The sequence below is a fragment of the Anomaloglossus baeobatrachus genome, chromosome 3 (assembly GCF_048569485.1).
Source record: "Anomaloglossus baeobatrachus isolate aAnoBae1 chromosome 3, aAnoBae1.hap1, whole genome shotgun sequence".
Classification (NCBI taxonomy): domain Eukaryota; kingdom Metazoa; phylum Chordata; class Amphibia; order Anura; family Aromobatidae; genus Anomaloglossus; species Anomaloglossus baeobatrachus.
In genome coordinates this window covers 205991076-206017581 of record NC_134355.1, presented here as the reverse complement: position 1 = coordinate 206017581, position 26506 = coordinate 205991076, and the positions used below count along the sequence as shown (strand labels likewise).

Sequence of the window (26506 nt, the reverse complement as noted above, 5' to 3'; positions counted from 1 at the left end):
AAATTTGTATGGGGCCACTCCAGGGCGAGAGTAAGATATCAGATCTTAACCAGATCCATTAGTAGGGGAGGGGCTGGATTGCCGGATCTTCGTAGATACCATCAGGCCGCTCTTCTGCTGCGTATGTTCGACTGGCACTTTTCGGCTACACATAAAAAATGGGTCGTGTTGGAACAGGTGGGAGCGCCGGTGCCCACGAGGTATCTGCCATGGCTGGAATCACGCGAGGGGGTGAAGTTACCTGCAGCTGACTTTCTAATCAAGGCCACGCTTAAAGTGTGGGATCAGGTGAGGCAGAGGGGCTCTTTGACTGGGCCTCTGCTTCTGCTTATTCCGATTTTCTCCAACCCGGAATTTTCCCCGGGATTCACACGTTCCTCCTTTCTGCGCTGGAAGGTGAAAGATGATCTTCGGGTATATCATGCTTTAAAAGGAAATGATATTATGTCTTTCGGAGACATTCAGGGCCTGGACCACCCGCGCTCGCTGTCATGGATTGAGTATAGACAATTATACTCCTTTGTATGTAATAGACTGAGACATTGGAAACACATACCTGACATTTCTCTGACCCCGTTTGAGGGTTTGTTTTTGCAAAAATCCCCACCATCTCATTTAATCTCAGTCATATACAAATTACTGAGTCAGGCGGCCCCGGATACAGACACAGACCCAAATTTCATATCTAACTGGGAGACAGAACTGGGCACTGCTTTTACTGAGGAGGAGAAGCAGAAAGCTTACCTGTTTACCCATAGGATGTCCACAGCTGGCTATGCAAAAGAAAAAAACTAGAAAATTCTATCCAGATGGTACCAATATCCAGTGAAGCTACATAAGATCTTTCCCTCTGTGTCAGAGTTGTGTTGGCGGTGTGGGGGGGCCCCCGGGACGATGCTACATATTTGGTGGGAGTATCCGCTGATCAAGCCCTTCTGGTTGGAGGTGTTTCAGACATACACCAAAATTACTGGAGAATCGGTAACACCATCACCACAGATCTCGTTGCTGTCCATGTTGCCTGGCTCTATTAAAACACAAAAGGGAGATCTGCTTAGATTTTGTCTAACAGCAGCTCGCTCAGTGATCCCTAGGCACTGGCGGACGACAATCCTTCCATCATTACAAGAGTGGCAACAGGAATTGGCCTCCATATTTTATATGGAGGACTTGTCCGCAGAGGCAACAGGGGACAGTGAGAGATTCTTAAAAATTTGGCAGCCCTGGATCCTTTTCAAAGATACTGAAGCGTTTCGAGAACTGTTCGGTCCCTGAGCTGTTAGCGATCCCGCTCAAAGTTATTAACTTAACCCGCCACACCTGGGAGCACCACGTACTTCCTCTCCCTCAGACCTTCCCTTCCCTTTCCTTCCCTCACCCACTTTCGCTGCTTTTCGCTACTCATCTCCTTTCTTCTCTATTACTATCTATTATTTATACTCTAAGATGCCTTGCATTATGGTTAGAGGGTCACTCCTTTGCTCAATATATGGGATCTACATGCAAGACTGATGTCGCAGACTCCTTCTCTTTTCCTCATTGTTTCAAAATCTTGCCTCTCATGGAGAGAGAGGGTTAATGTGGATAGATTAATGGATGAGGGGGGATGGAGAGAGCAGCAAAGTTAAAATTACATAAAGCAGGGCCTTACAGGTTTACCGTATTACTATTTTGTTCTCTTCTTGGAGTAAATTGTATTCATAACTGAATTGAATAGTTAAATTCTTTCGGAATAAGACTGTTATTGTAAACTTGGTCTGTAAGATCTAACTCTTTTTCTTCTTATTTTCTGTATTATGTTTTTTTTCTTAATAAAGAAAGATTATACATAAATAAAGAATCATAAAAAAAAGAAGTACAGATGTTCCGTGAGGCTGCAGCTTGGGATGGTAACGGGACCACCGCCGCAGGATGCCTGGACAGGTGAGGGAACCGACGTCCTCACTGGGGAGCAGTAAAGTGTGAGGACACCGGCATGAGTGTTACACCTGTACTGGACTTCAGAGGCTCTCCTGTCCGTTAGAGCCGATACCACTAGTCCCGGCAGTCGTGCATTGCGGCCACCTGGGGCTGTACCTGACAGACCCTAAATAATGGTTAGCTCAAGTTTGGTTCCTCCGGGGGAGTCCCGTATATGGCTATGTGGGGTCCATTATAATATTTACAGGGCTTGGTGGAAGCCATTTTACTATTTGGAGGGCTATGTGAGGGCTAGTGTACTATTTGGAGGGCTATAATATATGTCTGGGTATGAAAGAGCCTGTATACTTTATGGAGGGTGATTTGAGGATCATTATACTGTTTGCAAGCAATTATTCAGTGTGAAGTTTTGTGTGGAGTTCATCATACTGTGCAGAGGGCTGTATTGGATCTAATATACTGTTTGGAGGGCTAGTAGGAGCCATTATACAGTGTGAAGCATTGTATACTATATGTTATACTATATGTAGGCTCATGATACTAGATGGAGGTATTTGTGGGAGTCACAGTTGGGAATTATACTATGTTGGGGGTCATCATTCTTTGCCAGGGTAGTTGAAGGAGGTACAGTAGAGTCATCATGCTGTGCTGTAGAGGGTACTGTGGAGGAATTCACTATGGGGGTATCGTACAGTGTTTGTTGGGCACTTTGTTGCATCATACTTTTTGGTTGCAATGAAAGGGCAATCTAGGGTCTTCAGTGTGAGGAAAATTACTTTGTAAGGGTTGCAAGGTTGTAACATATGGTGTTCCATGACCCAGCCGAATCATTGTTTTGTTTGCTTTTTTGGTTGGGGGGCTGCATTTTGAATTATGGTATAGGGCCCCATGATTTCTATGTGTGCAAAGGTCAATGCTAAGACTTTAAAACTTTTGTATAATCAATCCAAGTGAAAAATAAGCTCTCTAGGGAATCTACAGTTTCGCTAGCAAAATAGCCCTATAAATCTACACTAATTGCTGAATTTACTGTCATTAGAGTAATTTATACAAAGAGAAGTTATCAAGATTCTGAAACTTTCTTCGCGTGGGAGACACTGATACGCAGACACAAAGTAGTGTATAACAAAGGGGGGGAGATGTCAATCAGGCATGTCCAACTTCAGTGGATATAAGCCAACAACCCACTGCGTTCCTGTGATGTGGGTATGACGCCCCTAGACTATTCAGGTCGTCACAGGGTACTGCACAAACTGCCCTCCCAATGCAGTATTCAACCCCCATGGTTCTGGGTCTCCATCCTGCAGTACTGCCTCCACCAGCATTCATAAATCCTAGATACACTTCGCACCACACCTGTCAGGCACACCAGTGGGCTGCTTAAGCAGGAATAGGGCCGCCCACCTAGGGGTCAAATAGGGAGGTGGGAGGTGTCAAGTTAGTTTAATGGTAGCCTTCGAGCTGTGAGGAGCTCTGAGGAAGCTGGGAGTTGGAGCTCCCAGGGGAGAAGTAAACTAGGTCGCAGACGGTGGTCTGGACCTATAGGAGTCGGACCCCCAGTCGCAGGGGATTAAGGCTAGGTGCCTGGGGCAAAGAGGATGGTCAGCAGCCTGGTCCTATCACCGGTCCGGGAACGAAGGCACGTCGGGGTACACAGACCCTAGGTCGGAGAGAAGCTTCAGGTAACCCGGCAATTAACCTGTGGAGGACAGGGCCTTTATGGACTGTTCCCACCAGCTCAGAGATCGGGGCACTAGCGCAATGAGGGGGATTGGGCTTTTCTAGCAAGCAGCCCACTGAAATCCCAAGCATGAGCTCCTGAGAGCAGGCTCCCTCACTTAGCCATAGTGGGGAGCTACAGCTCCAAGCTACCGGGCCACAACGGACAATCTAAAACTTTTGTGTCGGGAGTAGAGATGAGCCACCCCCCTAGAGTTCGAGTTCGGTTCAGTTCGTCGAATGGTGCCCCGTTCGACGAGCCGTTCGACAAACCGTTCGATGAACTCTCGAACCCCATAGGAAACAATGGGAGGCAATCACAAACACCTAAAAACACCTGGAAAACACCCTCAAAGGTGTCCAAAAGGTGACAAACAACTCCCAAGACAACACAAACACATGGGAAAGGGACAAGGACAAATACCCATGCGAAAACTAAACAGCTGGATGAGGAAAAAGAGGAGGAGACACAGATATAGGCATGGCATGCCCTTCTAAAGTCATGAAAAACACAGCAAGGAGACTAGAAGTTGTCTCCCTTTTTCCCCAAAATTGGGCCACACAGACACCCCTTCAGTGGCATCACTTGGGCCCCAGTTGCAAACTTGACAGGAACATTTGCATCAAGCAAATTCCAAAATACACCAACCTTAACTGTCCCCAGGATGACACCGGGGTAGGTAGCAAAGTCTTTGCTGAACCAGGACTTGTTCATCTTGGCTCGTTTTTAAAAACACCGCAAGGGAACTCAAAGCAGAGTCTCCATTTCTTCCAAAAATTGGGCCCCACAGGCACCACTTCAGTGGCATCACTTGTGCCCCTGTTGTACACTTCATAGGTACATTTGCATCAAGCACATTCAAAAATATGCCAGCCTTAACTGTCCCCAGGATGACACCGTGGAAGGTCTAGCCAAGTCTTTGCTGATCCCAGATCTGTTCATCTTGGATCATTTTTAAAAACACAGCAAGGGTTACTCCAAGCAGAATCTCCCTTTTTCCCAAAAATTGGCCCCACAGAAACCCCTTCAGTGGCAGCACTTGTGCTCCAGTTGCAAACTTGACAGGTACATTTGCATCAAGCACATTCCAAATCCACAAGCCTTTACTCTCCCCAGGATGACACAGGGGTAGTAAAGTACTTGCGGATCCATGCCTTGTTCATCTTGATGAACGTTAGTCTGTCCACATTGTCACTGGACAGACGCGTGCGCTTATCTGTCAGCACACACCCAGCAGCACTGAAGACACATTCTGAGACAACGCTGGCAGCTGGACACGACAAGATCTCCAAGGCGTAAGTGGCGAGCTCAGGCCATTTTTCAAGATTTAAAGCCCAAAGTGAGCAAGGCTGCAGTTGCAAAGTCAGGGCATTGATGTTCATTTGGAGATACTCCTGTATCATCCTCTCCAGCCGTTAACTATGTGTCAGACTTCTTGTCTCTGTTGGTCTTGCAAAGGATGGTCTAAAAAAATTATGAAACGATTCAATAAAATTGCTGTTACCAGCAACAGATACGGTGCTGCTGGTACGGTTAGACTGTTGATGACGAGACCGTCCCATGTTTGTCAAGTTACAACTGGGAGATTCACTCCATGCACCACTGGTGTTTGGTGGAAAAGCCGAGCTAAGATTGAGTAACAGCTTCTGCTGATACTCCTACATACGTGCGTCCCTTTCTATGGCTGGAATTATTTCACAAAATTTGGACTTGTACCGGGGATCTAATAGTGTGGCAACACAGTAGTCATCATCACTTCTAATTTTGACAATCCGAGGGTCATGTTGTAGGTAGTGCAGCAAGAAGGCATTTATGTGTCTTGCGCATCCATGCGGACCAAGTCCTTGCTGTGTTTGTGGCATAGAGGTGCTAACAGTTCTTTCTTCCTCTGACATCTCCCCCCAACCTCTTTCAACTGAAATGTGAGCAAGGTCTCCCTCATCTGCTAAGTCTTCCATGTCCATGGACAGTTCGTCCTCCATTTCTTCATGTTCTCCTGCACCTTCCTCAGCATTTTGCCTGCTACCATGCGCCCTTGTTAAACCCTCTCCCCCATCGTCCCATGCCTGCCGCCTTGGTGATGATGAACGTCTGGACCTTGGTGATGTTGTTATCCCTTGCGTATATGAATCCTTATGTACTTCCTTCCCTTCCTGTTGAACCACCCCCTGACTCCAAATAGTGTTTAGCGTGTGCTCCAGCATGAAAATGACTGGAATTGTCATGCTGATAATGGCATTGTCAGCGCTAAACATATTCGTCGCCATGTCGAAACTGTGCAGAAGGGTGCATAGGTCCTTGATCTGAGACCACTCCATCAGGGTGATCTGCCCCACCTCTGCATCTCGTTGGTCCAGGCTATACGTCATGACGTATTGCACCAGTGCTTGGCGGTGCTCCCACAGTCGCTGTAACATGCGGAGAGTCGAATTCCAGCGTGTCGGCACATCGCATTTCAGGTGATGAACCAGCAGGCCAATCGACTTCTGGAGCAATGCAAGTCGCTCAGCTGCGGCGGTTGAACGGCGGAAGTGAGCAGACAGTTTTCGTGCCCTGTGCAGAAGGCCATCTAGGCTGGGATAGTGTGTTAAAAATTGCTGGACAACAAGGTTCAACACGTGAGCCATACAAGGCACGTGTGTCACCTTGCCCAGGCGAAGTGCCGCACCCAGATTTGCAGCATTGTCGCACACGGCCTTACCTGGCTGCAGGTTGAGTGGAGACAACCATTTATGAAACTCGGACAGCAGAGCTGACCACAACTCAGCCACTGTGTGACTCTTATTTCCAAGACATTTCAAGCTAAAGACCGCCTGATGCCGTTTCGCTCTGCTGCCAGCATAGTAAAGAGGTGTGCGTGATTCCTTGTACGCAGTTACAATGCTGGTGGCCTGACCAGGCAGGCTTGAGGCGGAGGTGGAGGACCCAGACAAAGTTGAGGAGGCAGAAGCGTTGGAGGAACTTATACATACAGAGGACTGACACAAAAGTCGTGGGGATGGCAAGACTTGTTCAGCAGACCCTTCTCCATCTATCACCATAGTTACTCAGTGCCCAGTCAGCGACATGTAACACCCCTGTCCATGCTTACTGGTCCGAGTATCGGTGGTGAAATGCACCCATTCACAGACAGAGTTTGTCAAGGAAGCGGTGATGTTGTGTGTGACATGCTGGTGTAGCGCAGGCACACCTTTCTTAGAGAAGGAGTGGTGACTGGGCATCTGGTACTGGGGCACAGTGATGGACATAAGGTCTCGAAAATCCTGTGTCTCCACCAGGCGAAAAGGCAGCATTTCGGTAGCCAAGAGCTTACAGAGGGATAAAGTCAACCTCTTAGCTTTGTCATGGGTCGGAGGAAATGGCCTTTTATTTGTCCACATCTGAGGGACAGAGATCTGGCTGCTGTGTGTAGATGGTGGTGAGTAGTGTGTCCCTGGAAAAATGCAGGTTTGTGAGGAAAGTGCAGGCGTAGACATGATGTTGCCTTCATCCAACGTTGGTGCTATCGATGTCTGAGAGAGCTGTACACCCGCACTTGTTTCCCCTTCCAAACCAACTGACGACCTACCAAGCAAACTGCCTGTTGCGGTTACAGTGGTGGAAGGTGTGCGTGGAAAACCATGTGTGACAGCTGTCCCCACAGTCATAGAAGATGAAGAGCGCATGGATGCACTGGAAAGGGCAGGCGATGGTTGGTCCGCTACGCTATTTCGCATTGCAGCACAGTGAGCTTCCCACTGGGAATTATGCTTGGTATTCATGTGACGATTCATGGAAGAAGTTGTCAAACTGGTGAACTTTTTGCCTCTACTTATAGATTCCCGACAAATTTTACAGATCACATGATTTGGGAGATCCTTTGCAAGGTCAAAAAAGGACCAGGTTAGGCAAGGCTTAGATGACATGCGACCTGCAGAGCCACCCCGACTTGTGCTCAGAGGCAGAGTGGTGGCTGAGGATGCAGTTGTAGACGTGCTACCAGTACTCCGACTCTGTTCAGGAAGGTGCAAGGTAACTTCGTCGTCAGTTGCATCCTCCTCCACCGCCTCTGTTGACCTCCTCAAGTGCCTGACTGTGGGTTGACAGTAAGTGGGATTTAGAACTTCATCATCAAGCTTTGTGTTTGCACTCCCCTCGCCCTCAGACCTAGCCTTTTCCTGCCCTGACCGAATATTTAAGTTGTCATCCCAATCTGGTATTTGCGTCTCATCGTCATCAGTATGTTCCTCATTGTCTCCACCAACAGGTGCTACAGTTTGTGAATGAAGGTCTACATTATGCTCATAAACTTGGTCATCAGGGCCTGAATCTGAGTCACAAAGCTTCTGGGCTTCACTGCAGACCATTTCCTGGTCTGTACTCACTGTAGCTTGGGAGCAGACCTCTGATTCCCAGGCTATAGTGTGACTGAACAGCTCTGCAGACTCAGCCATCTCTGTTACACCATACTGTGCAAGGCGGGTGGAGACTTGAGAGCTGGGAGAAAGCAATTGTGATTGGGATGATGTCACGCTCCCCAGGTCCCCTGCCACGCTCTCCGGCTCCCCTGCCACGCTCCCCGGCTCCCCTGCCTCGCTCCCCGGCTCCCCTGCCTCGCTCCCCGGCTCCTCTGCCAGGCGTCCCCCGCTCCACAGCCTCCAGGCCCCATCACCTGCGGTCCCCAGGCGGCCCGGTCCCCGCTCCCGGCGCCCGTCGGCAGCTCTGCTCCAGCCCGGCTCTCCTGCCTCCTGTTCACCGCTCCCTGCTCTGGCTTCTGGCACCCGGGCCTCGCGCATGCGCATTAGGGCGCGCGCGCGGTCATTGACCCTCTCTTAAAGGGCCAGTGTCCTCCAACAGGATATTGAGGAATCAGGTACAGGGTATATAGGTTTTTCCTTTCCAAGTGGGCGGGGCCTGTTCTTCGTGTTTTGCTAAGCTTGGAGTCAGGTCTCCTTGTGTTTTGTGGTATACTTACCTATCTCTCTCCTAGAGCCGCTCCTGCCTCGCCAACCGGTTCTGACGATACCCGAACCCCGAACGGTGACGGTCTGCCATCCCGTCAAGTTCATACCATCTCCGATCCCTGTGGTGACCCGTCTTCTCGCTCCGTTGGTTCCGGACTCTGCCTGACGTCATCTCGGCCTCCGAACCTGAGCTCCGTCACCCGGACTACCTGCAGTGACTCCGTGGTCCCAGGGACTTCTACACTCCTCTGAACGGACTGTCCTGCTACCTGTAGTGCTCCGGCTACCGGGCACCTTGCCCTCGGTGAGGTGTTCAGCCCAGTGGATCCACCTCCTGGGCCTGACTGTCCACCTGGCCCTAACAGATGACAACTCAGAGGACTTTTTTTTTTGATGTGGTAGTTGAGGTGGAGGAGAGGGCACTTGTTGGAGCACTTGAGATTCATTCAAGCATGTTCTTTTTTTAGTGCATCATCTACCTTTCTTACAGTTGTTTGGGTCCGTAAAAAATGGAGCTCATCGGATTGTCCACGGAAAGTAGTAGACATCTTTCTTTTGCTGGAAGATGGCTTATCTTCAGCAGATGTTAATGTAGCTTTGCCACCTTCCCCATGGACACAAACTTTTTTTCCTTTTCCAACACGCCTGTTTCCCTTTCCACCAGCATCTGTCCTTTTGCCACTCATTTTGTTAGCGACAAGATTAGCCACTTAAAATGTGGTAGCAAAAATTGAGACGGTGGTGTAGATTGCAGAGGTGGTCTAGCTTTATTGACAGCTGAAGAACCAACACTGACTATCCCTGACAATGCAACTATGGCCCTAAAACTGGCAGCACTGTTTGCTATAAGAATAGCATAGCAAAATGTGCATGAGGGTTGAATGCAGAGGTACTGGGACTTGCTTGACACCAGTGGGACACTAAATTAGTATAGCAGACACTTTGTGGATGCCACTAATTTTCAGCACTGTTTTCTATAAAAATAGCGTAGCAAAATGTGCATGAGGGTTGAATGCAGAGGTGGTGGGACTTGCTTGGCAGAAGTAGGACACAAAATTAGTATAGCAGACACTTTTTGGATGCCACTTATGTTCAGCACTGTTTGCTAAAAGAATAGCGTAGCAAAACATGCATGAGGGTTGAATGCAGAGGTGCTGGGACTTGATTGGCACCAGTGGGACACAAAATTAGTATAGCAGACACCTTGTGGATGCCACTTATGTTCAGCACTGTTTGCTATAAAAATAGCGTAGCAAAATGTGAATGAGGGTTGAATGCAGAGGTGCTGGGACTTGCTTGGCAGCAGTGGGACACTAAATTAGTATAGCAGACACTTTGTGGATGCCACTAATTTTCAGCACTGTTTGCTATAAAAATAGCGTAGCAAAATGTGCATGAGGGTTGAATGCAGAGGTGGTAGGACTTGCTTGGCACAAGTGGGACACAAAATTAGTATAGCAGACACTTTTTGGATGCCACTAATTTTCAGCACTGTTTGCTATAAGAATAGCGTAGCAAAATGTGCATGAGGGTTGAATGCAGACGTGCTGGGACTTGTTTGGCACCAGTGGGACACAAAATTAGTATAGTAGACACTTTGTGGATGCCACTTATGTTCAGCACTGTTTGCTATAAAAATAGCGTAGCAAAATGTGCATGAGGGTTGAATGCAGAGGTGCTGGGACTTGCTTGGCAGCAGTGGGACACTAAATTAGTATAGCAGACACTTTGTGGATGCCACTTATGTTCAGTACTGTTTGCTATAAGAATAGTGTAGCAAAACGTGCATGAGGGTTGAATGCAGAGGTGGTGGGACTTGCTTGGCACAAGTGGGACACAAAATTAGTATAGCAGACACTTTTTGGATGCCACTAATTTTCAGCACTGTTTGCTATAAAAATAGCGTAGCAAAATGTGCATGAGGGTTGAATGCAGAGGTTGTGGGACTTGCTTGGCACAAGTGGGACACTAAATTAGTATAGCAGACACTTTGTGGATTCCACTAATTTTCAGCACTGTTTGCTATAAAATTAGCGTAGCAAAATGTGCATGAGGGTAGAATGCAGAGGTGCTGGAATTTGCTTAGCACCAGTGGGACAACAATGGAGGATAGCAGCCATTTTTTGGATGCCACTAGGTTTCAGCACTATTTGCTATAAAAAATAGCGTGGCAAAAGTGGTCAGGTGGGTACAGTGGCCGGGTTCTCTGGGTCAGTGGACAGGAAAGGAAGCCTCACTTTCTATCCCTCCTAATGGCGAAATGCAGCAAGGAATTCCCTGAGCTTAGGTACACAGATGCTGTTATCTGAAGCTATATACAGCGTTTCCATGGACCTGCCTGTCACATATGGCTCTGAGTCCCAGGAAATCAGCCCTGAAAAGGGCTGAAATAAACTTCTGTACCTAATCTGTAGAGCGCTGTGTGTATAGCGTACACAGCAGGAGCTGCGTGAGTGGTGACTGTCACCTACACGCAGAAAGCAGATAATGGCACCGTAAGGGAAAATGGCCGTATTTATAATGCAAGGACATGTGACATTCACAGCCTATGACACATGCCCTTGCTTGTCTGGCAAAAAGACCACTTAGCTATGTGTGTGTCTGTGATTGGCTGACATCCTGGCCCACCCCACTGCACGTGTGCTTAGGGGAAAAGAAAAAAAATGGCCCAGCAGCACTGATCTAAACGCGCCCCCCCGCACACTATACGCTGAAATTTGATAATAGTGTGTGTGAATCACAGAGTGACTAACACTATTACAGTGAAAAGCCAGCTAGTAACTAGCTAGGCTTTTTGCTGATCGAACCGTTCTCAAACGTAACTTGAGCTGTCGAGCTTTTAGCAAAAAGTTCGAGTTCGATCTCGAGCACCCCCAAAATCACTCGAACATGAAATTGGCGAACCTCGAACATTGCTCATACTCCCAATTACCGCACACCACGGTTGGCATCACGAACTATACCAAATCCCCTGTAAATACTCCCTTTTCATTTGAGTGTGGCCCCCAAGCCCCCAGGTCTGGAGATCCTCAAGCCACAAACAATCACCACCCCCAGATCCGAGCGGTTCAATCCGCTGCAGGGGCGGCACATGGGAAAGTCGTCTGAAATGGCAAACAATTAGCTAATGTGCGTTCTGGCTTAATACCATTCCAGTAGATAGTTGATAATTTGTTATCATAGAAGATGAAATGCAGATAGAAAAAAAAGTATTTAAGTGAAAAAAGGTTTTTATTAGTTTTGGAAAAGTAGAGTTTAAACTTTCAATTGTTCTCATTTTGTGCTATACATTATCAGAGCAATTTTTAGTATGTTGAAAATCAACTTTTAATATTTCTATATATGTAAAAATAAATCAAATTTGTTTGATACGAATGTCTGTTTGCTATTCCTTCACAGAGAATAGAAAATCATCATTCTTGATGAATGCAAATCAGAGTGCAGAGTATAGCGAGAAATTGACGCCAGAATGTGCCTCCGTATCTGAGTAAGTTATTCCATCTTAATGTCCTCTTAAAGTAAGAAGATTGTGTGGTTTTGAAAACTATGATTTATTTCAAACTAGAAATAGGCCTGATGCTATCGCATTGGGAGTGCGGTGAAATGAACATCTGTCTATGCTTAGTGGTGCTGACAGGAGCAGTGGACATGTGTCACACTGTTTGCGCTTTCCAATATACTGTATCTGTTGTAGGTCATCCCTCTGCATTTGTGTATTGTATGTGTTGCATCATTTGACCTCTTTCACCCCTGTGCTGCACTGTCTCTTGCTTGTTGTGTGCTGTATATTGGTATTTGGTGTTGTGTTTCTTGAGGTGTGTTCGCTATGTGCTGTCTCCCATGTGTGCTGTGTGTGTGTTTACACTATATGGTCTCTTGTAAGCTGTTGAAACTATAATTGGAGGTGGTACATTGTTTTGTGCAGTTTGATGTGTATGTGATTATCCGTTCCTAAAGTGGACCAAAAAACACAAAGGAAGTGAGAGGATACAATTAATTAACATGTCAAAAATAATGGCAAAGCTTCTTACTTTTACATAACAGTAACAGAAACACAATAAATAGAAATGTTATTATATTCTATGTCTATGTATTAGGTATATTGATGTAAATATATTATTTATGAATGTACGGGTAAACTATGTATATCTGTATCTATAATGTCTCCTCAATCTATATTTGTCTATATATCTATCATCTATGTTCATCATATTAAGAAATTATATATCTATGTATTTAGCTGTGTGACAGCGTGCGGGGAGGCCCCTGGAGTGACCTTAGTTAACCTTAGTCATAGCAGCAGGGTGACTCAAGGTAATTCTTTAACATAGACATGCTTGGAGATATACAGTAGCTCCCTACTGTAATTCAATAACATGGACATGGTGGGAGGTGTAGTTCCGTCCTGTAATTCTATAACATGGACATGGTGGGAGGTGTAGTTACGTCCTGTAGTTCGTTAACATGGACATGCTGGGAGGTTTAGTTCCCTCCTGTATTTCTATAACATCGACATGTTGGGAGGTTAGTTCCCTCCTGTAGTTATATAACATGGACATGCTGGGAGGTGTAGTTCCCTCCTGTAATTCTATAACATCGACATGCTGGCCGTTTTAGTTTCTTGCTGTAATTCTATAACATGGGCATTCTGGGGGGTGTAGTTCCTTCCTTTAATTCTATAACTTTGATATGCTGGGAGGAGTAGTTCTCTCCTGTAGTTATATAACATGGACATGCTAGGAGTTGTAGTTCCCTCCTGTAATTCTTTAACATGGACATGCTGGGAGGTGGAGTTCCATCCTACAGTTCTATAACATGGACATGCTGGTAGTTGTAGTTCCGTCCTAAAATTTTATAACATGGACATGCTGGGAGGTATAGTTTCCACCTGTAGTTATATAACATGGACATGCTGGGAGGTATAGTTCCTTCCTGTAATTCTATAACATGGACATGCTGGGAGGTGTAGTTCTCTCCTGTAGTTATATAACATGGACATGCTGGGAGGTATAGTTCCCTCCTGTAGTTATATAACATGGACATGCTGGGAGGTGTAATTCAATACTTTAATTCTGTAACATGGACATGCTGGGAGGTATAGTTCCTGTCTGTGTATATGTGTGTATATGGCTGTATGCTGTGTGTACATATGGTCTGTGTACATGTGTGTGTATATGGGTGTACACTGTGTGTACTTGTCATCTGTGTATGTGTGTGTATATGACTGTACGCTGTGTGTACGTGTCATCTGTGTACATGTAAGTGTATATGGCTGTATGCTGTGTGTACGTCTCGTCTGTGTACGTGTGTGTGTGTATATGGCTGTATGCCATGTGTATGTGTTGTATTTGTGTATATGGCTGTACGCTGTGTGTACATGTTGTAGCACCCCTGAGACCCTCAGGGCACTACAGGGAACTGCATCCTCCTGAGGATGCAGGACCTACCCCCTGGGACCTGTAACACCAGTACCAGTAACAGCAACACACACCTAAAAATCCCAGTTGCCACTCACAACAGGGCTAGTGGGAGGGCCACCCAGTGGGCAAAGCAAACTCAGGGACTAGACCACCTGGTGGGAGGTGGCAGGCCAGTCTGTGACAAAACAGGAAGCAGTCTGTCAGAATGTAGTGAGGAAAGCAGACGTGCCTCTAGCTGGGTCTGTGTAACGGTGACTCAGGGGCACGGGAGTCATATTGCCAGCCAGGGTAAGCGAGTAGCTCTGGGCAGGAGTTAAGACCCCAGGGAAGGTACAAGGGAGCCCTACTGAAATCTGGGCACATATGGTACACAGGGCCCCTAGGTCAAGCGCAAGTTTTAGACTGTTTGGCAAATACCTGCACGGTGAGGGCTCTCCATGGGCCTCACTGACGTACAGATCCGGGGGCATTAGCAGTAAACTAGGATCAGGGTTTGGACACTTACCTCCCCGCAGGGTCCCCACTGCCAGCCGAACGGACAGACCGCTGTATCACAGCCGGGGGATCCCCAAAGTTCCAAGCTTCGGGGTCTCAACTACACTGAGAGTGCTAGGGAAAGAGCAACCTGAGTCACTATCTGGCAATGGCAATAGAGGGACCGGAACCAGCAAGCCAAGGGTCCATGTGAGTAGAGACTATTAAAAGTTAACCTGGTGTGGTCTCCATCATTATACACGATACATCTGTAGTGCCCTGGAAAACCAGGTAGTTGCACACGTAGGCTCCTGCATAACACCAATCCCACGACGGGTTAAAACAGCCGACCTGAAACCCTAGTCACCCCCCTCAGGGAAGGACAGACACACCGGTGGGTGGGAAGAAGCGGATAGGGAACGCCCACCTAGGGGTCTGGAGAGCCCGGGGCAGGAAAACAGGCAGATAAGTTCTAGGTTAAGTTTGGAGTGGACGTGAAGTCTGGCAGGTGCCAGGGTCGGAGCCCTGATACCTTGGCTAGGTGGCAGACGGTAGATGGAGTCTGCAGGAGACAGGAAGACGGCTGTCGGAGATCCGAGGTGGACCGGGACAGGGTTGTAGCCCGCCGGTACCAACACCGGAGAACCGACCCGGAAACCGTGTGCACAGAGGGGGTACTTGGACCCTGAAGCCAGGACCGCACCGACGGCCTAGCTAATTAACCAGTTGAGGGCAGGATTATAGGTCCTGTCCCAACCTAAGTCCCGAAAAGTAGACAACCACCCACAGAGAGGGATAGGGCAACCGCCAGGGCCTGTAGATCCCAAGGGTCAGCGTCAGATGGGCACGGCTCCCAATCAAAGGACCAGGAGCGGACTCCCGTGTTTCACACCGGGAAGTCCTTTCTACAAAACACTGAGTGCAGAGGAGAGAGACTTTGACTACCAACCCGGTTGTGGGATCAGATACACCCATCTGCAGCAGCCGGCCACCATCACCTTGGTTTACCACAGGACTTGTGTGCTTTATTCGACCAGGAGTAACATCCCCGGCCTGGTCGGGTGCGCCAGCCCCTGCAATCACCATCCTCAGCATAGAGACACTGGGCTCTGGGACATCCATCCCTGCCCATGGAGGGGTTAACATCCAGCTGCCAGCCCAACGTCCCCAGGAGCCCTGCAACGGCAGCGGTGGTGCTACATCTCACCACACACCGTGGGTGGCGTCACAGACATTCGACAACCAATCCTGTATAAATACATCCCCTTTTATTCAGAGTGTCCGCGCGACCCCCGGGTCCGGAGAACCCCTCGAGCCGCACCGTAGATCCGGATCCGAGAAGCACACCACGAAACCTGGCGTCATGAACAGGATTCTTACTCATTCACTTACCCAGTGAAAGTGCGCCTTGTTCTGGACTGTCAGCGGTGCTCCGCTGCAAAATTTTTGAAAGCCGCCATCTTTGCCGCCATTTTTGGGTGCGAAAAACAACAGCCCAGCGTCTTCTTCCCCAAAAAAGGGTACAAAGCTGAAGCCCCGCCCCCTTGGAGCAAGGCTGGAAGGAAAACCCAGAGGCCGAAAGCGAAACTATCAAGCTGCATAAAAGGACTGCTCCCGAAAAACCAAGGGGGAGCAGCAGGTAGATTTCCGCCCTAAATGTCGTCACGGATGGAGTAGCGCCCGCCACCGAAGTGGCGGCGCCCGCAAACGAAGCGGCAGGCGGAGATGCAGCGGCCCCCGCTCAGGTCACAGGAGCAGTGGGGCCTACGGTTCCAGCAGTCACCCAAGTCATGTTGATCACCTTACCTTATGTACACGGCGCTGCCTGGTTACCTCAGTACGATGGACGACCCGATGCCCTGCAGGTATTCAAGAAGAAGATATGTGCCGTTCTTGATATGTATGCCATGACCGGCAAGCAGCGTGCAGCGGTGGTAGTGGGGCAGCTGACCGGCGCCGCTGAGCAGAAGGCTGAAACTTGGGCCGAAACTGACCGGGCCTCGGTAACCGCCATTTTTGACAAGTTGCAGGTTGCTTTTGAAACACGCACAGAAGCTGAGTTACGAATCCAGTTCTACCATTGCCGACAGCGTCCCCAAGATAGCATCCGGGCCTATGCTTTAAGGCTGCAGATTGCCTTGCGTACATTGAGGCAGACGGACTCCATCAAAGAGGTTGAGAGCAATAAGATGTTGGTGGAGCAGTTCCTGCAGGGGCTGGGGTCCGCTTAAGATCACAAGCAACTGCGGCTATGGGCCTTGGAACACCCGGACTTGCACTTTGCGGTCCTAAAGGACCGGGCCATCATGGCCCTACAACCATCCAAAGATAGTGCACCTGCCCTACCACCCTGGCCGGCTGACACTGCTCATTTGTCAATGGCGCCCACTCTCTTAGCCTTACCAACGCTGGCCACAACGTCTGAAGCTTCAGAAGATTTAGCATTGCAAGTTCAGCGCCTGAGCAAAGACGTCACAAGGATCCTCGCCGCCCTCCAGCTCCCCCCAAAGACCAAGTCACCGGAGAAGATTCAGCTCGCCGATAGCCCGGAAGACGTCCCTTGGATGCAAAGGAGGATGAACAGCAACGGCAACCGGTATGGACCACCCGTCTGCTACAAGTGCAACAAGACTGGCCATTACTCCCGCCGGTGTCTTTTAAACGAGCAACCTCTGAGGCCAAGGGCCAGGCCTCAGGAATAGACCCTCAAGGCCCAGCTGATTGGCTTGACCGGTATGTTGGAGGACATCCCATTATCTCCCTTGCGGTGGATGGTATCCCAACATTCGCCCTCCTGGACACTGGCTCGCAGGTAACAACCATTCCTTATGTACTGTACGAACGTTATTGGTCTGACAGTGAACTCACCCCACCTGATGCCAGCTTAACCATGTATGCGGCCAATGGGATCCCTATGACCCAAGTCGGGTTTAAGGAGGTAACTTTGAAGGTGGGAAGAGCGGAGCTGCAGCATCAAGGACTCATTGTGGTACAAAATGACCCCAGTGACCGTAACCCGAAAATGGTCCTAGGGACAAATGTGATTGAGAACTGCATGGGGGAGGTACTACATTTATTGCAACAACTGTCTGCCACGGCAAGAGCGGGCCAGCAGAGGGCTCTGCAACGTGAAATTCGGACCCTCCTGCAGCGGCAACAGGTGAACATGTCAGGTGGAGAGATTGGTAGTATGCGGGTGATGGATGAAGCGCCTCCGCGAAGTGAAATGATGATTTGGTGCTGGGCAGCAGTAGGTCCCAGAGGACAGGATTACCCGACAGTGGTAGAACCTCTTCAGAGCACTGGCCCACAGTAAAGGCAGCCAGAGGGGTGATTGATGTCCGGAAGAGGAGAGTGCCCGTGAGAGTGATGAATTGCGGACAGGAAGAGGTTAGGCTGCCACGTTATTCCAGCATTGCTAAACTGTTTACAGTAGACACTGATGCCATCCAGGTGGCAACCTCCACCGTCACCGCATCACCATCAGACAGTGACAGTACACCAGAGCAGCTAGAGGAGTGGTGCCGAGAGTTACATGTAGGCACTGACTCTACACCCGCACATTACAAGGAAGCGGTGTACAGGGTAGTGCAGGAGTATGAGCAGGTATTTAGCAAACACCCGCTAGATTTTGGAAGGATCAAGGGGGTCCAACACCATATCCCTACCGGTGCACATCCACCCATCAATGAGAGGTATAGGCCGATTCCGCCTGCACATTACCAGTGTGCCAAGGACATGTTGAGGAACATGAAGGAGGCAGGGGTCATCCGTGATAATTGTAGTCCCTGGGCATCCCCGTTGGTCCTGGTAAAGAAGAAAGACGGCACCATGAGGATGTGTGTGGATTACTGGAAGATTAACCAGATAACGCATAAGGATGCGTACCCTCTTCCTTGTATTGAAGAATCGTTGGCCGCACTGAAAACAGCTAATTATTTCTCTACCCTGGACCTTACTAGTGGCTACTGGCAGGTGTCGGTTGCAGAAGAAGCCCATTAGAAAACTGCTTTCGCTACCCCGATGGGTCTCTGCGAGTTCAACAGCATGCCTTTTGGGTTGTGTAACGCTCCAGGAACCTTCCAGAGGCTGATGGAATGCTGCTTTGGACACCGCAACTTCGAGATGGTTCTGCTGTATCTGGATGACGTTATTGTCTACTCCGAGACGAACGAAGCGCATCTGGAGCACCTTGCTGAGGTATTTGAGGCTCTCTCTAAATACGGGATGAAACTGAAGCCCTCCAAGTGCCATCTGCTGAAGCCTAAAGTACAGTACCCTGGGCACGTGGTGAGTGCCGAAGGCGTAGCGCTGGATCCAGAGAAAGTTACAGCGATCCAGAACTGGCCAAAACCTACCACGATCAAAGAGGTGATGCAGTTCCTGGGTCTGGTGGGTTATTACCGGCGCTTCATCAAGGGCTACACCAAAATGGCCGCTCCCATGCAAGACCTCATGGTGGGACAAACCAAGAATGGCCAGATCCCGGGTCTCCCGTTTACTTGGGGTGAAGAGCAGGACAGGTCCTTCCAGCAGCTGAAGCTCCTGACTGGAGAAGAGATCCTCGCCTACCCTGACTACGGCCTCCCGTTCATTCTATACACAGATGCCAGTAACGAAGGCCTGGGAGCCGTCCTGTCTCAGATGCAAGACGGCAGAGAGAAGGTGATTGCCTACGCAAGTAGGAAACTGCGACCAACGGAGAGGAATCCCTAAAATTATAGCTCTTTCAAGCTGGAGTTCCTGGCACTCGTCTGGGTGATAACCGAGAGGTTTAAGCATTACCTGACTTCTGCAAAATTCACTGCCTGTACAGACAGCAACCCTCTAACTCACCTGGAGACGGCGAAGCTTGGTGCCCTAGAACAACGCTGGGTGGCTCGGCTTGCAAATTATGACTTCACCATCAAGTACAGGGCCGGCCGTAAAAACACCAATGCAGATGCACTGTCTCGGATACCGCACTCACCTGATGGGGGAGCGGATGAAGACATGTTGGAAGAACTCAAGTTGCCTGCGTTCCATCAACCTGACAGTGGGAAGGCAGCCAGACCATATAGTGGCCAACAGGAGGCAGCTTTCAACCCTTTGCCCCACCATGGATGGCAGGAAGCTCAAGACAAAGACCCTGCAGTTCGGTTAGTCAAGATAGTAATCTCATAGGCCCATTCCAGGATGGGGCCCGATGCCCCCGCAGAAGCACAGCGGCTGTGGAGAGAAAGGGACCAGTTGTACTTACATCAGGGCAAATTGTACCGAGGGTTGACTAATCCCAAGGCGCATGAGAAGGTCTGTCAGATCGTAGTCCCGCAGGCATATGTGTCCGTGGTCTTGGAAGTGTACCATGATGGAGCCGGGCACTTTGGCTGGAAATAGTTGGAAATGCTGCTGAGGGAACGTTTTTACTGAATCGGAATGAGAGAGTCCATCGAAGCATGGTGTAGGGATTGGGTCCCTGCATGCTAAGGAGGAAGGATGGAACCAGCCAGAAGGCCCTGTTGCAGCCAATTGTCACTCATCAGCCACTGGAACTTGTCGCTTTGGATCACGTCAAGCTCACACCAAGCCGGAACGGCTATACCTTTGCCCTCACCATCGTAGACCACTACTCCAGGTTCATGGTGGTGGTACTCGTTAAAGACTTAACAGCCCGTACTGCAACCAAGGTCTTCCAAGCATACTTCTGCCGGCCGCATGGATACCCGGAGAGGGTGCCCACCGACCAAGGTCCTGCCTTTGAGGCAGAGATCTTCCAGGAGTTCTGCAACCTGTACGGGTGCAAGAAGATCTGTACCACCCCCTATCATGCCCAAACCAATGGGATGTGTGAAAAGATGAACCACCTGGTCCTCAACCTTCTCAAAAGCTTTCCCCTTGAAGAGCGGAACCTGTGGCCTGAGAAACTACCTAATTTGGTGGACATGTACAATAACATACCCAGCATCTCCACTAAGTGTACACCCGCCTACTTGATGAGGGCAAGACCCAGAAGACTGCCAGTGGATCTGGAGCTGGATGTGGAGGTGCCTGATGCCATCCCGTCGACTACCAACTGGAACACCAAGCGCCAGAGGCAGTACCAACAGATCCAGGAATATGTGGAGAGAAACTTGCGCCAAAGCAGGGAAAGGCAAGAGCAGCGTTTCAATAAGCGAGCCCATGCTGCCCCCTTTGAACCTGGAGATGTAGTACTGAAGAGGAAGAGAAGACTGCACAAGTTGTATGACCAGTGGGAAAGAGCCCCTTATGTCATACAACCCACTGGCCGGGAAGATCGAAAGACATACCTTGTCAGTCGCGACCAGGGGAAGACTATGACCACTGTCTCCAGGGACCACTTGAAGAAATGTCCAGAACCCCTGAGGATGGTGGAGAAGGCTCCCACTCCCATGCCGGGCGTGGAGAAGAAGAAAGAGGTGATCCACACTATTATGGGCGATTTCCCGGCTGATTGGCCTATGCAAAATGGAGCAGTGATTGTCCACATTATAATGTTCCCACAACCCATGGAAGATATAGAGCCAGATAGGTCTATCAGCCAAACACCAGCACCAGCGCCCATGGATCCACCTACACCACGCCCCCGTAGGTCTCTACCAGCTATACCTGACACTAGGGAAGAGGGACCCATAATTCACTCTCCCCCACCAGTCCTAAGTGAAACTCAGGGGCTCAGAAGGTCTACATGCGCCAACTTAGGCCAGCCGCCACTCAGGTATAGAGAAACTCATGTTTAGTGAGTGGTGTCTGTCTGTTTTGTAAATAGTGTGTGAATGCATCCCAATCAACCGAATACTTCACCTGATTAGCAAAAAACGTTATTAAGGTAGCGGTTCCTGGCTACCCCAGTTACAGTTAACCCCATTACAGTTTTATAGTTCATGAACCATGGCTTTGGACTGGAAAGCCAACCCAAAAACTATTGGGCTTTATAAATAATTTACGGCTACCTTTGTTGCTCATGGCAGCCACTGGAGAGGCAGGTTGGAGGAATGGCCTGTGGTAGAGTCGGCCGAGGCCCAGTCACCACCAAAACCGGTGACTAACCTCCAGGCCAGGGGTCCCCGGACTTGGGAACCCATGACATGGACTGCCAGGTAAGGAGGTGGCCCGGTCCGTCCTGTTCCATTTAAATGTGTTACGTTTAAGAAATGTGCCTTGCGTAAGGGAAGAAAATGTACATATGTTATTATACTTGTAAATTGTTCCTTTTTCTATTTTCCAGTTCCCGTTAAAAATAAATGGTGGTAGTCGGACAGCCCACGGACGGTCTGTATTCAACCGAGGGGGAATGTAGCGCCCTGGAAAACCAGGTAGTTGCACAACTAGGCTCCCGCATAACACCAATCCCACAAATTGTTAAAACAGCCGACCTGAAACCCTAGTCACCCCCCTCAGGGAAGGACAGACACACCAGTGGGCGGGACCAGGCAGATAGGGAACACCCACCTAGGGGTCTGGAGAGCCCGGGGCGGGAAAACAGGCTGATAAGTTCTGTTAAGTTTGGAGTGGAGGTGAAGTCTGGCAGGTGCCAGGTTCGGAGCCCTGACACCTTGGCTAGGTGGCAGACGGTAGCTGGAGTCTGCAGGAGACGGGAAGACGGCTGCTGGAGATCCGAGGTGGACCGGGACAGGGTTGTAGCCCGCCGGTACTGACCCTGGAGGACCGACCCGGAAACCGTGTGCACAGAGGGGTACTTGGACCCTGAAGCCAGGACCGGCAACGACGGCCTAGCTAATTAACCAATTAAGGGCAGGATTATAGGTCCTGTCCCAACCTAAGTCCCGAAAAGTAGACAACCACCCACAGAGAGGGATAGGGCAATCGCCAGGGCCTGTAGATCGCAAGGGTCAGCGTCAGATGGGCACGGCTCCCAACCAAAGGACCAGGAGCGGACTCCCGTGTTTCACACCAGGAGGTCCTTTCTACAAAATACTGAGTGCAGAGGAGAGAGACTTTGGCTACCAACCCGGGTGTGGGATCAGATACACCCATCTGCGGCAGCCGGCCACCATCACCTTGGTTTACCACAGGACTTGTTTACTTTATTCGACCGTGAGTAACATCCCCGGCCTGGTCGGGTGCACCGGCCCCTGCAATCACCATCCTCTGCATAGAGACACTGGGCCCCGGGACATCCATCCCTGCCCATGGAGGGGTTAACATCCAGCTGCCAGCCCAATGTCCCCAGGAGCCCTGCAACGGCAGGTGCTACATCTCACCACACACCGTAGATCCGGATCTGAGCAGCACCGGCTGCTGGCACGGGGGCGGCACACATCTCCCAGGCACAGCCCTACCTGTGGAGGGCCTACCACCATAGCTGCCACTACCACCATTCCTGGGAGTACCCACGTTGAGCAGCGGCGGTTCTCTATTCCTAACCGCAACCCACAGGTGGCATCACAAACATTAACTCTATTATCCCCTGTAAATACCCTTTTTTATTAAGAGTCCCCAGGGCACGGGACCGGGCAACTGAAGTAACATTCCCGTTTGCAATCGCGCGGGACCAAGTACCCCCTTCCCTTGCCGACACAGCTTCATCTGTGTATATGTGTGTGTATATGGCTGTACGCTGTGTGTACATGCCGTCTGTGTACATGTGTGTATATGGCTGTATCCTGTATGTGTCATCTGTGAATATGTGTATATGGCTGTATGCTGTGTGTACGTGTCGTCTGTGTATATGTGTTTGTGTGTGTATTCTCTCTCTGCCTCTCTCTCTTCCCGGAGAAAACACGTGTCTTTTAAATAAAAAGATTTTCTATATTTACCTGTCTTCGGCTCTGCTGCCTCCCGCTCCTGACCCCCACTCATTATACTTACTTAATATTAACTGCAGTGAAGAGCTGGAGGCAGGAGCAGCACTGAGGACTTTAGTGCCTGGGACCGCATCGCTGGGGGCAGGTGAGTGTCCAGGTGTGTGTGTGTGTGTGTGTGTGTGTATATCATTATATCCTTCCCGGGAAGGAAGAGGTTAACCCGGTAAGTTTACACGGACCTCACATAGCTCATCTAAACATAGTCAGGAAGTGATTCACCCAGTTCCTAGCAGACACAGGCACTAGGGGAACTCCAGGTCACCATCACAACGATCTGGATCCTTGCAAAGGTAGGGGGGGCAGGAGTAGGAGTAAGTTACAAACCAGAAAGGAAGTTAAGGTCAGAGTCATACAGAGATAGAGCAGACATGGTGTGGAGTAGCTCCCTGAGATGTTCCTGCCAGGCACCCCTCGGGGAGGCAGAACAGAACCGTCTGGGATGTAACACCACACTGACCTCTGCAGGAGTCTCCTGCAGAGGGGAGACAGCCAGACCGGGGCTAGTAACACCTGGAGGGACGGGATCCAGTACAGTAATCGTGAGCAAAAGGAGTACAGTCGCCAGGGAGAGTACGGTGTGAGTACTCACGGGACTGAGCACAGGCAGGGTACAGAGCCCTAGTTCAGGAGGACGCTTCAAGCTCACCTGATAATAATGTGCCCAGTGAGGGGACCATCAAGGACCTTACCGACGTTAATGTCCGGGGCACAGCAGCAAAGAGGGAACCTGGGAACGGGGACAGAGGTCCGACCCAGGAGAGGTTCAAGCTGCCTGCCATACGGGCCAAGACAGAGAGTGAGAAAGAGCAGGAGGGGATCCCAAGACGTTCCAGGCCACGGGGTCCCACCAATTACAGAGTTGTACAGGGAGGAGAGAAACTCTGCAGCGGCGGCTAATTCCTGACTGCACACCACGGGTGGCGTTACAAATCATCCCCCATTCCCATCCAACACCGCTCCTGGGAGAGGAACAGTCGCAGGAAGGGTCTGCGGCGGAAGAGGCCAAGACCGAGTCGCCATTGCAACCGGCGACATGCTTCCCAGGGACCCTTCGCCCTCCTTCCATCCCCCCTTGCACTTGTTTGTCTTTTCATTTAGCCGACGGGGCTATAGAGCCGGGTCAGGCCAGTCACAGCAACCCCAAGAAACCACTGGCCCGGTGACAAGTACCCTAAGGCCGCGTGGGGCGCTACATGTGTGTCTGTGTTTAGTGTATACATGCATTGTGTGTGTGGGAAGAGCGGTAATGTCACCGCTACTTGCGCACGCTCAGTTCAGGGCCGGAAGCTGCGTTGACGATGTCACAAACTGAGCCTGCACAACTGACAGTGCCGCGGTGCATGCCGGAATAGGGTTACAGAAACTGGCGATTATGTATGTAGATATAAAAAAAACTATTTGTTCAACAGTGTACATTTGATAATAGTACAAAACACCTATTTACAATATTAAAATTTTAAAAACCGTCAACAACACTAAATTTAAGAAAGAAAACACATTGTAAAGCACAAAAGGGTAATAGAGATTTTTAAAATGGCATCATGTTCAAATCTGCAAAAAAAAACAGCAAACAAAAAGGAACTATAGGTAGTATGGGCTTTGATTTCTAAGAATTCAAATCGAACCTTTCCCCTTTCAGCAAAAAATATTGTGGTCACATGGCTGTGAAACAATAGGGAAGCTTAAAATGTGGCTTTTTCCCATTTTGGATTTATTTTGGGCCCTGACATTTTTTTCAAAATGCTGCATTTACTACATGTGGGTTTCTTAAATGCATATTTCTATAGACTTCTCTATAAGAAAAAGGGGCATGAAAAAATGTATGTGTTGTGACGCAGTAAAGGGTATGGTGTTAGATGGGAGATAGAATATAATATGCAGTAGCGGTTTCTGCATCAAACCATGCAATACCTTGTCAGCGGATTTATAGGTCAGCTTCAATCCTCCTTATGGAAACAACGGTAATGGGTGCACGCAGACAAAGAAAGAGAAAATCCAAACTGTTGTCCAAGAAGTAGAAATCTGCGGCAGACTCCATCCAGTATTCCAAAGTGCTTTATTCCATCATAAAGTGCAGTTAAAAGTAGCTGGCTGAGAGCCGGGTGCAGGCCCTTTATGGACGATGGCCGTTTTGCACTTCCTTGTTTGGACCTGTTGAAGCACAAGGAAGTGCGATACGGCCGTCGTCCATAAATGGGCCTGCACCCAGCTCTCTCCCCACTACTTTTAACTGCACTTTATGATGGAATAAAGCACTTTGGAATACTGGATGGTGTCTGCCGCAGATTTCTACTTCTTGGACATCAGTTAGATGGGAAATATATTCCACCTAGCAAATGCGTTTTGCACTGTTGAGCAGCAGAGAAGGAGGTCAAACCTGACCTGGACATTCTCTGCCATGCAGGGCTTTTGGGGAAATGTCCAAGGTGCACAGCTGCAGGATTAACACAGCATGAACAGGCAGCCAGAACTTCTCAATGTGTGGGTGGTTGGGCTGGAAAGCTAAAGCAGGTGCTGTGGGAATGATATACCTGAATGGAGTGGCACCTCCAGAACCTTTGCTTTGCTATTTGATAAGCTGGACTTTTGTTTTGCATACCTGTCTGAAGTAAAGGTCCAGTCACACTAAGCAACTTACCAGCGATCCCAACAACGATAGGGATCGCTGGTAAGTTGCTAGGAGGTTGCTGGTGAGCTGTCACACTGCGACGCTCCAGCGATCCCACCAGCAACCTGACCTGGCAGGGATCGCTGGAGCGTGGCTACACGAGTTGCTGGTGAGCTCACCAGCAACCAGTGACCAGCCCCCAGTCTCCTAGTTACAGCACACATCAGGTTAATTAACCCGATGTGTGCTGCAGCTAAATGTGCACAGAGCAGGGAGCAGCGCACAATGCTTAGCGCTGGCTCCTTGCTCTCCTAGTTACAGCACACATCGGGTTAATTGCCTGATGTGTGCTGCAGCTAAATGTGCACAGAGCAGGGAGCAGCGCACACTGCTTAGTGCTGGCTCCTTGCTCTCCTAGTTACAGCACACATCGGGTTAATTACCTGATGTGTGCTGCAGCTACATGTGCACAGAGCTGGAGCCGGCAGCACAGGCAGTGAGAGCGGAGGAGGCTGGTATCAAAGGTAAATATCGGGTAACCAAGGACAGGGCTTCTTGGTTACCCGATGTTTACATTAGTTACCAGCCTCAGCAGA

General features: G+C 49.5%; 1 protein-coding gene across 1 annotated transcript in view; it reads left to right on the top strand.

Annotated features, from left to right (window-relative positions):
* Positions 1-26506, top strand: part of PCNX2 (pecanex 2) — a 1407555-nt gene that overhangs the window by 345575 nt on the left and 1035474 nt on the right. Inside the window, exon 7 of the mRNA XM_075339694.1 lies at positions 11983-12070. Within this exon, the coding sequence (XP_075195809.1) occupies positions 11983-12070 (88 nt within the window). The remainder of the gene's footprint in view (positions 1-11982; positions 12071-26506) is intronic.